The 15,020-nt window shown below is 46.9% G+C and overlaps 1 protein-coding gene across 1 annotated transcript in view; it reads right to left on the reverse strand.

The window, feature by feature from the left end:
* Window positions 1-2,336: 2,336 nt before the first annotated feature.
* Window positions 2,337-15,020, reverse strand: part of RIMS4 (regulating synaptic membrane exocytosis 4) — a 53,689-nt gene continuing 41,005 nt past the window's right edge. Inside the window, exons 3-6 of the mRNA XM_074605065.1 lie at window positions 7,498-7,610; window positions 6,730-6,831; window positions 6,334-6,473; window positions 2,337-4,399 (exon numbers count right to left, since the gene is read on the reverse strand). Coding sequence (XP_074461166.1) covers window positions 4,181-4,399; window positions 6,334-6,473; window positions 6,730-6,831; window positions 7,498-7,610 — 574 coding nt within the window. The 3' untranslated portion in view covers window positions 2,337-4,180. The remainder of the gene's footprint in view (window positions 4,400-6,333; window positions 6,474-6,729; window positions 6,832-7,497; window positions 7,611-15,020) is intronic.

Below are 15,020 nucleotides of genomic sequence, written 5' to 3' on the forward strand. Positions count from 1 at the left end.
TATTTTTCCTGTTTTAAAATATTACCAACAGCATGTAATAAACTAACTTAAAATGAATTTCATAAAAAAGTTGTCTACTGTCTAAACATTACTAAAACATGCTTAGGTTGAGATTCTGTTAACTGCCTCAACATATTAAAAATAGCTCCTTCACAGGAACTTGTGATATTCATACTCCAGAAGACCTGCAAATTTAGAACAGTACATTGATAAAGGATCCGGTAGCTAGAAACACTAAATATCTATTTTCATTCCAAGCAAATAATTCTACAATGTCCTTTGAAACAATCCATGGCCAAGAAGTGGGGATGTGCTTGGCTGAACAATAAAGGCATCTGGCCCTTACCCTGCCCGTGCACACAAAGGCCCGCGCGCAGCGCAAAAGGGATGCTCCAGCCTCCCCTCGCGGCTGCGGGATGAAGACCCATGGATTGAATTACAGAGGGAGGACCTTGTGTTGGCTCTGTGGCATCCCAGCTGTGTTGGGGCAAAGGGAAAGCAACACCGGGAGACTGGGAAAATATCACATTTTTTGCCTGAACAAACCAGGACTAACCACGGTCACGGCTGGTTTTTGCTCAGACCACAGAGAGGACAAAGCCGCGCCCGAGGCATGGCCTCAGTGCTCTGCTCTCCCTGTGTGCGGGGGATTCCCACTGGGGAGAGATCATTCTGCTCTCAGCATCAGGATTTCTTTCTCTTCCACGGTAACAGTAATGCAGGTAACACTTAGGGATCAGCTCTCCATTTTTTTTGCAAGCAATCCTCCCATTACTATTAAAATGTAGAATTTCACGCACCAGGAACAGGGAATCAACCGTGAGCTGGGCAGCTATTTCTCTCTCCTCAGTCTCGTCCCTCATCATTGCTCACAGAACAAAAATACTATGGAGCCTGTCTCTTTTTTAAGTCTCCTGCTCCCCCCGTTTCTCCCCCTCCCCGACTATAACAGCTAGACTCAGACAGAGGAAAAAACTCAATCGGGACTTGCAAAGGGGACCAAAGTTTCGTTTTCAGCTGCTCATCACTAGCAAACTGCTCCTTTTTACACAACCACACTGGCAATCCCAACTGTCATATCACATCACCTTGGACAGAAACTGGCAAGTCAAATTTGGGGGGAAAAAAAAAGACAAAGGTTAGGCTTTATAAAAATAAACTATTCCAAGCCTGCGACTTGCCTTGGATGCTATACTGGGAGTCTTTAAAATGTTGGATAACTAGAAGACTTCTTTTTTAACTATAATACACCATGGTCAGTGCAGGAATCCCAGGCATGAGTGAAGCAAGAATTTAGATGGTAGGGTACTGTGCAACTCTCCCGGCCTCACTCTGCGCCCCGTGGGGGCCCTCAGCAGGGCTCCTGTGACTCTGTTTTTTGAAGGAAGATCATCTGCACTTGCCAGTTCCCCTGATTTTGCTGTGTGTGGCAGCCAGGGCTTGCAACATTCGCTTACTGGGGAGAAACAGGACTTGGAAGTGAGTAGAAACAAAAGCAAGAACCACTGGACTACAATCAACCACGGAAAAAATGCAGAAGAAAACAGGACGGAGCAGACTGTTAAAACTGCCTCCAAATTTCAGAATCTGAGATGTTAACAAAAATAACACAAGTAGAACTGTAACGTGGTTTGTTTTTTTTACCCTGACAGTGACCTTTTAACATGATTAAAAACGTACGGAAGATAGTCCTCTGTGTTAAGTAGTCCTATTGTAACTGAACTGATCATCATCGAGCTTGCAGAGCTTTTGCGGGGGTAGGATATAGAGACATTTGCCCAGGTGTACAGGAACTGAGCTTTTCAACACACAGTCATTAAACAAAGTTTTTGGGGTGAGTATTTTTGGCCTATATAGTCTCCTACTCCCCATTAAAGACTGCAAAAATGTTGCATTCATCTTACTGGACACAGGAAAACCATGATTAACTCGCTATTACTGGCAGATAATGTCCAAACTAATTACCAACATAAAGTTTTCAGCATAACTTAAGACAGCCCTGTTACTCAGCTGCCAGGTCTGGGATGTACCTGGAGCTCCCCACGGTCCTTTGAAAGACATAGTTATTAAAAGATCCAGTGCTACAAACCACTAAATCTACCTAATCTATTCTAGTTCATACACATATTATACAATATTGCCTAGTACTCACTACATACCAAGAGGAAAAGATGCTGACTTGAATTACAGTAAATGTGCTTTTTTTAAAAAATAAAAATAAGAGAGAGAGCCACAACATAGTTTGACCAGCATGCAACAAACTTTCTTCAGCTAATATATAGAAATTGTCTAATACGTTTAGAAAAAATAATTAGTGAGAGGCCAGAGACGTATTTGATCAAGGAAATTAAGAGATTTATCTGAAATGTTGAGGCTTTTGCCACTGAAGACTCAAAAAACTATTCATTCTATGTCCCTTATCCTCCTTCCCTCTCCTTTATATATTTTTTTTTTACAGAGATTATTTTAAGGCCTATTACTTTTGCATCTATCCCGTAATTTATCTCAAAATAATTTAAAATGCCATAGACAAGCTAGGACCAAAAGCAACTGCATTTACCATCCACTCAACACTCATGCTTTTATTCTAACAAAGCTGAGGTCCACATGCAGAAATAAATGTTCAGTATGCCTCTACGACCGGTCACAAATCTGCTCATTCCTAAACGTGACATGGGACCTTCACTTTTAAATCGCAAAGTAAAACATCTCCAAAAGCTTGTTCTGAGACAGCAGTCACCAAATCCTCATTAGGAACGAAGACAAAACCTAGCCAAAAGAGGTCTATCAACAGAAAATCTTTGGAGATTCTCTGTGGTTTTGGATAACAAGTTTTTAACTGTCTGAAGGATCTAGCGCACTTACTCCAGCACGTAACTCTGCTGACAACCGCCGCTGCAGCTCAGAGAATGTGCTTTACTGGCTTAATCTACGCGACTCGTTTACAATTAGTGTTGCACTTTAATTAACAAAATATACATGCTGTGACCGCTGCGTCTTCAGATTCCTCACCCCCTACCTCTCCATACTTTAGGGATTGCATCTCCTCTTGCAGGACGCTTGACAACGTTTGTGGACTACCGGGACTGCCTAAAGCACCCTTCTCTCCACCAGGAAGGTTACGCGCTCCCCAGCACCTTCTTGTCAGATGACAAACTGAGGTTTCTTTCTTCTGCACCCCCAGAAACCTCAATCTCCTCTCCCGTGGCAGAATAAAACAGTCCTGTTTCAGGTCAGTCCATAGCACAACAGGAAGGGCAGCATCTCCAGCAGATATGTACCAGTACAAAGGAGACGGGAGAAAAGCAGGAGATAGAAGACACTGTGACTGAAGGATGCACAGCAACAAGTAAGGGAGTCAGGAAATTGCAGAACGTTGTATCTGACAATACAAAACATATCTCAAGCTGCAAGTCTGATGTTCAGCTCCCACTTCTAGTGGGGTTTTTTTCAGAGCAAAATTGCAGTTAATTAGCCTTCTAAACTCGAACTCTGTTCAAACTGTCTGGTCTAAGTAGGCGCTACTTATTCTCCCACCAAGTATGCTTCATCAGCAGTGTTAGACAAGTAATGCAGTAAAGACACTTGCTGGTAATTTGGCACAGTTTGAAAACACAGCAACACCACTGTTACAGTTAACATGATTCAGTGATAGGGAACTGATTTCTAAAGAAAGAGTTGCAGGTTTCTTTTTCTTCCTTTCAAGAAGAAAGAGCCTAAGGCTTCCTCTTACACTTTCTGCTCCTGCTCTTTTTAGGTCAGATATCGGCCTCTGAATTTTTCAGGTACTTTCTCATGAAAGAATCTGTATTAGAAATTTCTAAGACGCATCATCAAGAAAAATTCCTTCCTTACTCCCCCCAAATGCTTTCAAATGCTGCAACTTTCCAGGGTTAATGCTGATCTGAAACAAGGGTCCAAGAATGACAGCGAGAGAAGTGAAACAAGAGGTGTATGTCTAATTTGACAACTAGGACTCATGCCCCACGGCACCTCCTCCTCGGATGGAGAGGGCAGAGCGCCCTCCCCCTCGTCTTCTGTCTAAGGTCACTGGTTTATCCTCCTCTTCCAGCTCCACAAGAACTGACTGAACATGCATTGCGCTTGAGGTCAGAGTTCCAGCAAACAAAACCTTGACAGCATGTTTAAAAAACAAAAGCAGTTCCCCCTTCCTCACTCACTAAGACCTGTCACAGCAGGGTCCCACTGTGCTCTCCAAGGAAAGCTGTGAGGACTGACGCAGGAGCGGGCCTGTAGTGGGATCCACCATCGAGGAGGTTGGGAAGAGCTTGTACCAACCGATTGCTAAAGTTGACAAATCCAGTTCTTCCAGCAGGACCCTGGCGACTCCCATGAAGTGCTTGCGTTCCATGCGTCCATAGTTTCCCCAGACTATCACCTTAGGAACAAGAGGGAGAGCACAGTTAATCCTCCAACCTGCACACTTGCTTGGGAAGCACAAATCTGATCAATCCTTCTTTCTACTCATCCAACTTCCTGGGGCTTTGCTACAGCCCGGGAAGAGCAGAAAGATTTACACTACCAACAGGCGACGTGAAGCTCTGGCTGATGATTTTACCTTTTCTTTTAAGCACAGTTTTACAAATCCTAATGTTATCAGACTTCCCCCCCCCCCCCCGGCCATGGAAAAGAGGTGAATGTACGTGTGGATGAGACACCATTCTGCTGTTCTACTTGCTGGGCATGCACAAAGCATCCCTGGACCTGCAGCTCCAACACCTGCAGGTAAAACCTGGTCCTGGCACAGTAGCAAGCCTTGGACACAACAAAAGGTGGCCAGTGGGAATGGAACAGGAAGGACTCCTGATCTGCAAAAATACATCAACAAAAAAAAAGGTGGGCAAGAGCTTGGGTCATGAGCCAACAGTTTGAGGAAAAGTGCATGTCTTAACTTCTGCACTCAGAGCTCATGACACAGGGCAGAGGGAGACAAGGCACGGCTACTCACCTGGAGGAAGGGCAGGAGCCGAGTGCTGGCAAGCGGGACCGGTGACACAAGGGACACACATGGAGTGGCATGCAGGGGAAGCAGAACAGACTGCTGAGAAAGGCTTGCAGGCACAGAGGAAGGTCTAATGAAAGAGAGCTGGCAGACGAGCAGGGAAAGCTGAATCACACTTACGACACGATGGAGACCAGTGGGTGGAACAACAGATGTAGTGAGGGTCATGGGCTTAGGCATGCTGGAGGTCTGCGCGTGACCAAGTGGCCCTATGTGGCTCAAGACAAAGGTGACGACTGACTCCAGAGCGAGTCCGTGTTCTGAAGAGGAGAGGATGAGTACGATGGGTTATGATAGTGACTAGTGACCTCTGGCTAATCCTGACAGCTTCTTTCCCCTAGGCTCCAAATAACCAGAACGTTACAATTTTCCGTAAAATGAGGTAGGAGAGACAACAAATGCCAATTATAAGCCAAAAATTAACACTCTAGGTCAGCACAAAATGGAGCAAGCCACTGCAGAAGGTTGGTTTGGTGGCACGGCTGCTGGCAAAGAGCCAAGCTCCTCATTTTATTCTCTTGGAATAAGTGCTTTTGCTGGCAGCAAGGCAGCAGGAAAGGAAACCCATGCAAGGCAAGGGCAGACCAAGCCAGGTCCCACCCCATTCCAGTCAAAAATGTGCAGTCTTGTTGCAACAGGGGAAAATGCTTCTAACCAAGATAAAAGAGGAAGAGTTCAGTAATGAGAAGGATCCAGCAGCTCAGCTGGCAATTCATACACCAGTGGAGGTAAGCAACAGAAACTTGCGGATTAATTAAATCAGTATTACCAGTGGATTTTAGCCAGGCTTTATTGGATGGAAATGATTTAGGTATGAATTAACAATGCAAATCACTCTGTGCTCTGGAAACATAGGTGCAGAATTGAAAAAACGAGCATGGCAGAAAATGCATGGCAGTAAAGAAAGTAGAAAAAGGTAGGATATGTGATTGGGAGATGGCCAAAACAAAGGACTCTGAATACGAATAAAACACAGAAGACAACCTGCACTGCAAGACTGTTTAGCATCTATAGGTACTACCTATCTCCTAACTGGGCGGGGGAAAAAAAAAAAAAAAAAAAAAAAATCAACCTCCTTTTCCTGGTAGGCACTCATGTTACTCAAACTGATGATTATTTGACACCCTGCCAGGTATGAAAAAAAGGTTTTCCTTTCCATTCATTATGTTCAGATCAAGTGCATTCAGTTCAATGTGAAAACATTGGCTTTTTCTCATCTATGTTAATTACCCCCATCCCTTGCCAAACTTAATCTCTTCCAGCAGAGGTGGAAGAGAGAGATGGGCAGACCTGAGACTTGCTCATCTTACCTGTAATACTTTGCCCTGTGGGCTCTCAGCAAACAGTAACACCTGATTGTACAAAGGATCTAATGATTTGCGAGCCACTTTTGTCTTCTTTTTCGCAATGCACACGCCATTCTCTAGCAGGTAAGCTTTGATGTAAGCAGCTGGAAAAAATAAATATGGTCAAACATGAAAAAATCTTCATGCTCACTTTAGAAAAGACAGAGTGCCATGTCTCGGGTATTTCTAAAGAAGGCATTTACAGCAGTGAAAAGATTTGCTCAACCAGCCTTATTTTCAATACCGCATACAGACTGCTTATTTCTGTAGAAGCCAAGCGGAATTAAATTTTTTCCTATTCACAAGCATCACAGGAGGCTGGGGGTCCATGAATTACTTTAGGAGGTCAAAGCATACTACCTGGCAGTGTTTTGGAGCCGGGTTTTGGTGTCAGTCCTCGAGCCTGAATGATATCCACTTCTAGCTGCCCATTTCGCTCTTGCAAGCCAATTTCCACATCCCCTAAACCAAAATGTCAAAATAGACAGAAGACTTTCAAAACCACATATCTGTGGGCTACTAAAATGTTAAAAAAACCCCAATCCTCATATCACGCCTGCTACAAGCTGTAACAAACTGTAGGCCCCGAGTGCCTAATCTCCTCCTGCGTTACTCTGGAGCAGCTCTGCAGTGATTCAAGCCCACATTTTCAAAAGCAATCTCTTAATGTCAGCCCTCTAACATGGCTTTGGTGACTCAGTCTCATGCTCTTCAGTGGCAGCTAGCCTCTCCCCCCTCCCTAACTGGAGTACCTAGAGTTGCAGGCTGCTTTGGAAAATGCAATTATGGTGGACCGTAAGAAAACCTTTACAGAGCTCAGTGGCCTGAGAAAGCAAGTAAAACACCAAGATGCACGAGGTGCATTTTCAGCATTTTAGCTGTGTTTTACTTAGTCTATGCCTTTTGGACCTGACGGAGGAAAGCATAAAGCTGGTGCTCTCCTACTAGCACCACATTGGCAGCGATCAGCAAAACCTTTCAGCCAAGCTTACTTGATTTAACAGAGAAACGGAGCGGAGGAGTGGTAGAGCAGCAGATGTTGGACATGTTATCATGTTATTAGGTAGCTTGTAGGAGCGGTCTGTTCAAGATTAAATTAAAGCTACCTAACATCTTTGTGTTCCTTACCCATCGAGGTGGTGGCCAAGGTCTGACGCCCAACAAATTGTGCAGGGCCCATGCTCCCCAGGAAGTCACTAAACTGCCCAGCAGATGCCAGATGGACTCCACTGAAATTCAAGCTGCAAGAGAAATTGATTTTGGCAAGTGGTTAATTTGCATTTTAAAGCAATCCAGTAACTAAAGAACTAGATTTAATATATCATTGAAATGAATGACATCTACAGAAGTCTTTTTCTCTCGCAAAACTCCCTGATTTCTAGGCAGTTTAGTTACATGGAATCCATTTAAAATCCCTTTCCTTGTACAAAAAAACCCAACAAACCAGTAATGGTTGCAATCACCAGCTGGTTAATACTTGTTTAACTATAACTAATTGTCTGTAATGAAAATCTCTGCCATCTCAGACTCATATGCAGCCTGTCACCTCTTCCAGATAACATTATAACCTAAGCAGCTTCCTAGCATAGCTTATAGGATCTCTCTTGGCAGCTGTCCCTTCCCAGTCTTCTTTTCTGGGGAGAAAATAATGCCTCTAGAGCAGGAGGTAAAAGTGAGATGAGGGGTGCTGGCATCAGTTCCCTTGGGGCTCAATTCCCTATTCGTTTCTTACACACGCACAGAGCGATGCATCTCCTTCTTGACCAAAAGACCCCATTTCTTACTGCTGAACACCAGAAGCACCCATCACATCCACTGTGTGGTTTTCATATCTGCTTCCACGACCAGGCCTGAAGTGATCATGAAGAGGACCTGAACATGGGTGCAAGACTAAAGGGACAACACCCTCAAACAGCAGCAATGCCTCTACCACTGTCATTGCAGCAAACCAGGGGGACACAGCTCCCAAATCTATTCACCAGGCACGCGAGGCTGGTCTATGGCATGGCTACAGATGCTGGTCACTGCACTGGACATGTGTGAAGCAACGCAAAAGGGTCAAAACCTGTGGTAGACTGATACAAATCAAGGTTTACCCAGTTGTACCCAATTTATGCAGCTGCATCACAGGCTGTGGGAAAACTTGCTGCCCCACTTGCTGCAAATGGTTAAGGAAGAAGCTCGAGGCCACCATTCGACACCAACTTTTGGCCTACCGGCACAGAATCATAGAATGTGTTGGGTTGGAAGGGACCCTTAAAGGACACCTAGCCCAACCCCCCTGCAGTGAGCAGGGACATCTTTAACTAGACCAGGTTGCTCAGAGCCTCATCAAGCCTGGCCTTGGAGAAATGTCTCCAGGGATGGGGCCTCCACGACCTCCCTGGGCAACCTGGGCCAGTGTCTCACCACCCTCATTGTAAAGAACTTCATCCTAATGTCTAATCTAAACCTGCCCTGCTCTGGTTAAAAACCATTGCCCTTCATCCTATCGCTACGTGCCCTTGCAAACAGCCCCTCCCCAGCTTTCTTATAGGCCCCCTTCAGGGACTGGAAGGCTGCTATAAGGTCTCCCTGGAGCCTTCTCTTCTCCAGGCTGAACAACCCCAACTCTCTCAGCCTGTCTTCACATGAGAGGTGCTCCAGCCCTCGGATCATCTTCATGGCCCTCTGCCAGACTGTGGCATCTGCCAAACCGAAACACAGCTGCTGAAACACAGGTCAGGGGTTTTGTGCCAGGGTACCCAGGCCACCACACTGGGTTTTGCATTCCGTCTCTGGGGAGGCTGCTGCACACCAAAGTCAGGCACAATTATGAACCTCCTGCACTTTTCCAAATGTCCTTGGCAGAGAACAATTACCCATGTCATGACACAGCTCCCTGCTGCCCCAAATTAATTTCTTAGAAAGGATGCCGCCAGGAGGCTGCATGTTCGGTAGAAGCGAAGCTGGAGAGGGAACCCTGCCTGCAGGGCAGGCTGGGGACCGCAGGCTCTCACGCAGCCTGAGTCAGCCACAAAGATTCATTGATTCCCCCCTGCAAGCCAGTTACATTTAAAAGACATTTAAAAAGAAGAAATTTTTTTAAACCCTATTCTCAGCCAGAAGAGCATTAATTTCAGGTTGGGATTTCAGCTCTCATTAGCTATTTGCAGACCTGGTCTCAGCCCCACAGGAATATTTATTTATTCATACGAGGAACGAGGAAGCCAGCACACACACCTCAGCATCTTGCTATGCACGGGACTGGAGAGGACGAGTCACTGGCACATGTCCTCATGACAGGTTCACAGGGTGGCTCAGCTCACTGTGACGGGGACACCGAATTAAACGGCCAGACTTTTCCACAGAGCACTGCACCTCCCCTCTGCGCTCACCCAGCTCTGATTATCACTGCTACGCAGGGAGGGGCTGAGCCTTCAGCATGGAAAAACCTGCCCTTGAGCTCTTTACAAATGTCACCTTTGTGAAATGACGGCGGAGGGAGCCTTGGCATCCTGGAAGACAGGCTTGGGAGGGGCTCTGCACGAGGTGGATTCTCCCTGGCTTGGTGTTTTTTCACCCTGCATCCACTGTTTGCGCAAACACTCCAGGTGGTATTTTGAGATACAACAGAATCAGCAGGATTTATAATTGGCATTAATTATGGAGAAGGCTTGGATTTTTCTCACTTTTCAGCATCACCGACTCCTCAGATGCACCCCCAGTGTCACCGTCCATCTCGGAGGCAGAGGTAGCGTGGGGTACCCTGTGGGTCCGCAACTCCTGCCCCATCACCCAGCCGCATCTGCTCCCCTCCGGGAGCAACGTCCTGCGCGCAGGACCAAGGCAGAGATGCTGGGTGTGTAGCAAGGCTGCCGGGGACAGACTGTGCACAGAGACACCCCCAGGACTGGTAAAGCTGCAGGGACAGGGACATGAGATGGGGAAAGCAGGGGAAGGGGGAGCCCGGAGCCAGACGGGCTTTATCAGGCTTATGATTTGCCCACACAAGGAGGGAAGAAGTGAGTCCTGGTGCACGTGAGGACCAGCGAGAGTCTTCAAGCCTGCTGGCTCAGGAATTTTGAGTTGCCCATTGAGTGTCATAAAATCAATGAAAACTAGTGCTTAGAGAACCCAAAATAGTTCAAGAAAAAGGAAACCTGACAAAGAAAGACATAAGATTCAGCAGGAGATGAATGGACTATCAGCCAGAAGGTAAATGTTTTCTTTATTCTCCTCAACTCATGGAAGATAAATGGGCCAAGCCTGGGTCTCACTCCTACCCTGGGGAGTATGTGACCTGAACGAGCACGTAAATAACAAGCTGGCAAGACAACCCACAGCCGTTCAGGGAAATGTTCACTGCTGCGCTCAGAACAGATGCTTGGGCTCATTAACAAGATGCCGAGGACCAGGACAGCGGAGGGGAAACCCAGGACCGAGCGGAGCCTAGCACTGCGAGAGCCCACAGCACACCCAGAACCAGGTCTCAGAGAGATCCCTCTCTGGGGTGAACTCCAGCCGCGTTACTGCAGCGGGAACACAAAGTGGGAGAAGACCACCCACAGAAACTCCACTTGCTGCAGGAGAGCAAAGAGACACCCTTCTGGCCCCTGAATACTCAAAATAATTCACAAAACCTGCCCCAGGAGACCATTTCCCCTTACCTGCTGGGAGAGAGTCACATCAAAGGCTGATGCCAAGTATTTGTCGGTGCTTGATACGTGCATGGAGAGAAACCACTCGTGCTGTCACACACCAGCTCACCCCTCCTTTGGGCAACACTGCTCCCAAAGGCTCTGCCCAGCAGCTGGGGCAGCTCCGGAGAAAATAAAAGCATCTGGTAACGGAGCAGCTCATGCTACAGCCTACATCAGTGATACGGAGCAAAATAGCAGAGCATGAAGAACCATGTTAAAAAGCACAAGAACAAGAGCTGTTGGGCTAAAGGTGAACCAATTGCAACTGGCAGTGTTTACAGCAAAGCAAATGCTGTTACCACCACACAGACTGAGAAGACAGAGGGCTCAGGATGACCTCAAAGTGCTAAATGCTCCTCAGTGCAAATTACAGCGAGAGGGCAGGACATTGCTGCAGGGACACCAGGGCTGTGCCGCAAGCATGGACCCTCCCAAGGGGAGCAGCGGAGCTGCTGCTCCAATGAAGCTGCTGCTGCTTTCTAGCACCGAGGCGGATCTGGAGAGGAAAGGCAAGAGCCCACTTAAAAACACAGGCCAAGGTCAAGACTCCGGCAGTTCGGGTAACAGCCTCAGTTAATAGGTTTACTAGCACTATATGAAACTCAATATTAGGTTAGACAGTAATGTTCCCCATTCTTGTTACATTTGACCGGGAAGGGAAGATGTTGGGAATAAATTCTTTAATAGATTATGCTGTTAGCTGGCGGGACTGGCTGCTAATTTGCACAGAGGCTGACCTTTTGCAGTGCTGCTTCATTAGACATTAGAAGCAGCAGCTCTAAATCAGGCTCCTTGGCTTTGACCGATTCCTGGACATATATTTGTGTATTGCCAATAACCCTGGAATGGAAACAATTTCTGTCTGGAAAAATCATAACCTACCTCCAAGAAAGCCATTGCTTCTCCCTTGAGAGGAGAGGGAAGGGGAAAATAAAACTGCAGAAATTTAGTATGAACGTGAATTAAAAACAGCAGGAACCATTTAGCTGCATTGGCTAAATTTAGGATGCTCAAATCCAGCTCAGTGAGCTCTGTCTGTCCAGTGCTCGGAGAGAAGCTGGGATGCTGAGGTGAAGGGGCCACGCACGGTGTGATTCTGAGACTGGTGGGACAGACCTTCCCCATTCACTCGCCTGTTTTTCCTGCAGCTGAAGCAGGGAGGCAAAGAGCTCCAGGGACCACCATGACTTCTTTCAGGTCTTTAAACACAGCCCTGCTGCTCCCAAGAGCCCTCCCCAGCCACCCTGCCACATGCTGCACGCTCAGCAGACTTTTCCAGCCTGACCTCTGAAGAAACTAAGCTGTTTCTCAACCTGCCCTTGATTCAGCAACCGGCTCTCCAGCTGAACCACCACATGCCAGATGCGCTCCCGAAGTGATCCGCCGCAGGTGACAGTGGTGGCTCCACCTTGGGTGACAGCCAGCAGATGGGTTTCACAGGCACTGGTGCAACCCTGGAAAGCCCTTCCTCTCCCATCACCAAACATACCTCTCACTTACGGGGAAAAATCGCTACAACCTGGTTATCACCAATACGAAATGTCTTTTTTTTTTATTGCAGTCTAAAAAGAAGTGCTAAAAATAGCCGGAGGAATAAAGTGGAAGCCTTTTGCAGCTGATTTGCAAATAGCAACTGTCATAACCAGCAGTGCCCTGGGGACCGCGGCTGCAGCAGGACCATCTCGTGCTGACAAACAGCCGCACACAGAGAAGATTAACAAGTGACACTTGTCAGCCTTTTGTCTAAAGGGCACAAATCCTCCACTGAGCAAGGGCAGCGCAGCCTTTTGAACAGGAAAGCGAAATTAATTATCTCTTCTCTGGCCCTCTGCTTGCACTAATCATGATTCATGGGCTCTGCTTTGCGACAGCTGAATGAGAATGATTTTAATGAAGTTAAAGATTATGGGGTTTGCTGTGGAATTGGTTTTAAGTTGAACGTGACACTGTTATTGACCTGAAGGCACAGAGAGAGTACAGGGAGGTCAGTGACACCTCTGGGGTGTCAAGGACAAATGAAGGGCATTTTGCTGGAGGACCTGCAGAACACGGCTCTACCCTGTAGGTAAGGAAGCAGAGCAGGGGCAGGAGCAGAATGACACCCTGAAGACTCCTGATCCTGGGGTCTCCAAGCCCTTTAAATGTGAAGCAGCATCAGCAGAAACCTGCACGAACATTAATTTTGTTTGCACAGGTACCAGTTCCACCTCAAGGCTCAGTACAGACTGCAAAACCCATTTCAGACACACGGATAAAACAGCCATTTCTAAGCCCAAGCTGTCCCTGGCACAGCAGCCAGCTAGCGTGGAGGCACGGCAGCAGGGACACCCCATGGGACAGCAGGGGACAACGGCTCCCCTTGCAGTCGTCCGGACACCCGCGAGAGGGAGACAAGACCCCGCAGACGCCAGGCGACAGGGCCAGCAGCGCCCGCAGCCCAGGCACTGCCCGCACGCATCCCCACGCAAAGCGTGTACCTCATCACCATTCCCACGATAAGAAAAAGGTGACTGAATAAAAAAAAAAATAAAAAATAACTTCTTTTGTGACACGTTTATATGCAGAATAAAACCGTGTGCTCAAACTTCAAACTGGGGCTGAGACTGCCTAGATGTTGTTCTTTTTAAACACAACATTCATGATCCTGATTATTTAGCAAATCTGTGCAGCAGCCTCTGACGACTGTGCTCCTGCATTGCGCGCTGTAGGTCAGGGCATGTGAAATCTGTCCTCTGTAGCGTAATTTAAGAGTGGCTTAGAGGCTCTTTGCCAGCTGCTTGCTCCTCTGTTCTCTCAAGGTAGCAACATTTCCTGACCTACCCATTGCAAAGCTCTGTGTCCTCCCTCTCCACGTGTAAAGCATCGAGAAGTTGGTTCCTTCAAGGCAAGGTCACTTTTCTTCAGATATATTCAGATGGAGAACTAGCTTTTCAAAGCTGACTTATAAACTGATCAGGATTTGAATGCCTAGATGGAAAATGCTGATTTCCATATAAAATGGCATAAAGAAAATTCAGAGCCCCTGTGCTGATGCCTCTCATACTGCATACGTGGCTCTGCTCAGCCTCTTCCACACCCCCACCCGTCACTGGCTGCGCATTAGCATGCAGAGCATGTAACAGCGCAGACACATTTAGGGAAAACGTATCATTAATTTCTTTTCCTGTCCGTGCGGAGTTTGTCTGACCTCTTTTCTAAATCTATTTTTAAATTGCTTCTGGGACTCTGTATGCCAGGTACATACCATTATGCTGCTGCAAGCGTCTGCAGAATCAGCTTGTCAAAACCTTGCAAAACTCGCAGGAAATATGGTAAGAAGGCATCTTCACGGGTCACCCACTCCACACCCAGGTCCCAAGGCCAGAGCAGCTTTATTTACATCATTCATGACAGCTGCTTGTCTAACCTGTTCTTAAAATCCCTCCCTAGAGAATTTATTCCTGTGCTTTGCATTTTCCTTCCAAACCTTCTTCCAGTCCTTCCTCTTTGCACATCAGTCCTCAACACCATTCATGAGCTATCAGCTCAAAGCACAGACCAGCATATTTCCTTTCTCTTGCCCTTGATACAGTACTTTTTAATTCTGTCTTACAAGACTTTGGGACTGGTGTTGACTGTGCTAACTCATAATAATGGCCACACATTGGCTCTGTCTGAGCAGAAGAAATGCAGAGCAAGGTGTTCATCTCCTGCTCCCTTCACAGGCTGGGTGTGACACCCTTTTGTTGAGGAGCTCTGCCAAGAAGAGGGGTATTCTGAGAGGATTCTGTGTGTGTCCCCGTTGGACCAAATCCCCAATTACTGCCTCTCTATTACACTTGCACATCTTGACTTTTGCAGAGCTGCACTGCTCCGCTGCTGTGGGGTAGTGGTGCTGGCAGATAGCTTCAACACACCCACCCCTGGCACACCCAGAGAACAGCTATTTTCAGAAGATAACATTTTGTCTTGGGCTTTTCACGATTTTAT

Source organism: Larus michahellis, chromosome 12 (genome assembly GCF_964199755.1).
Source record: "Larus michahellis chromosome 12, bLarMic1.1, whole genome shotgun sequence".
Taxonomy (NCBI): Eukaryota; Metazoa; Chordata; class Aves; order Charadriiformes; family Laridae; genus Larus; species Larus michahellis.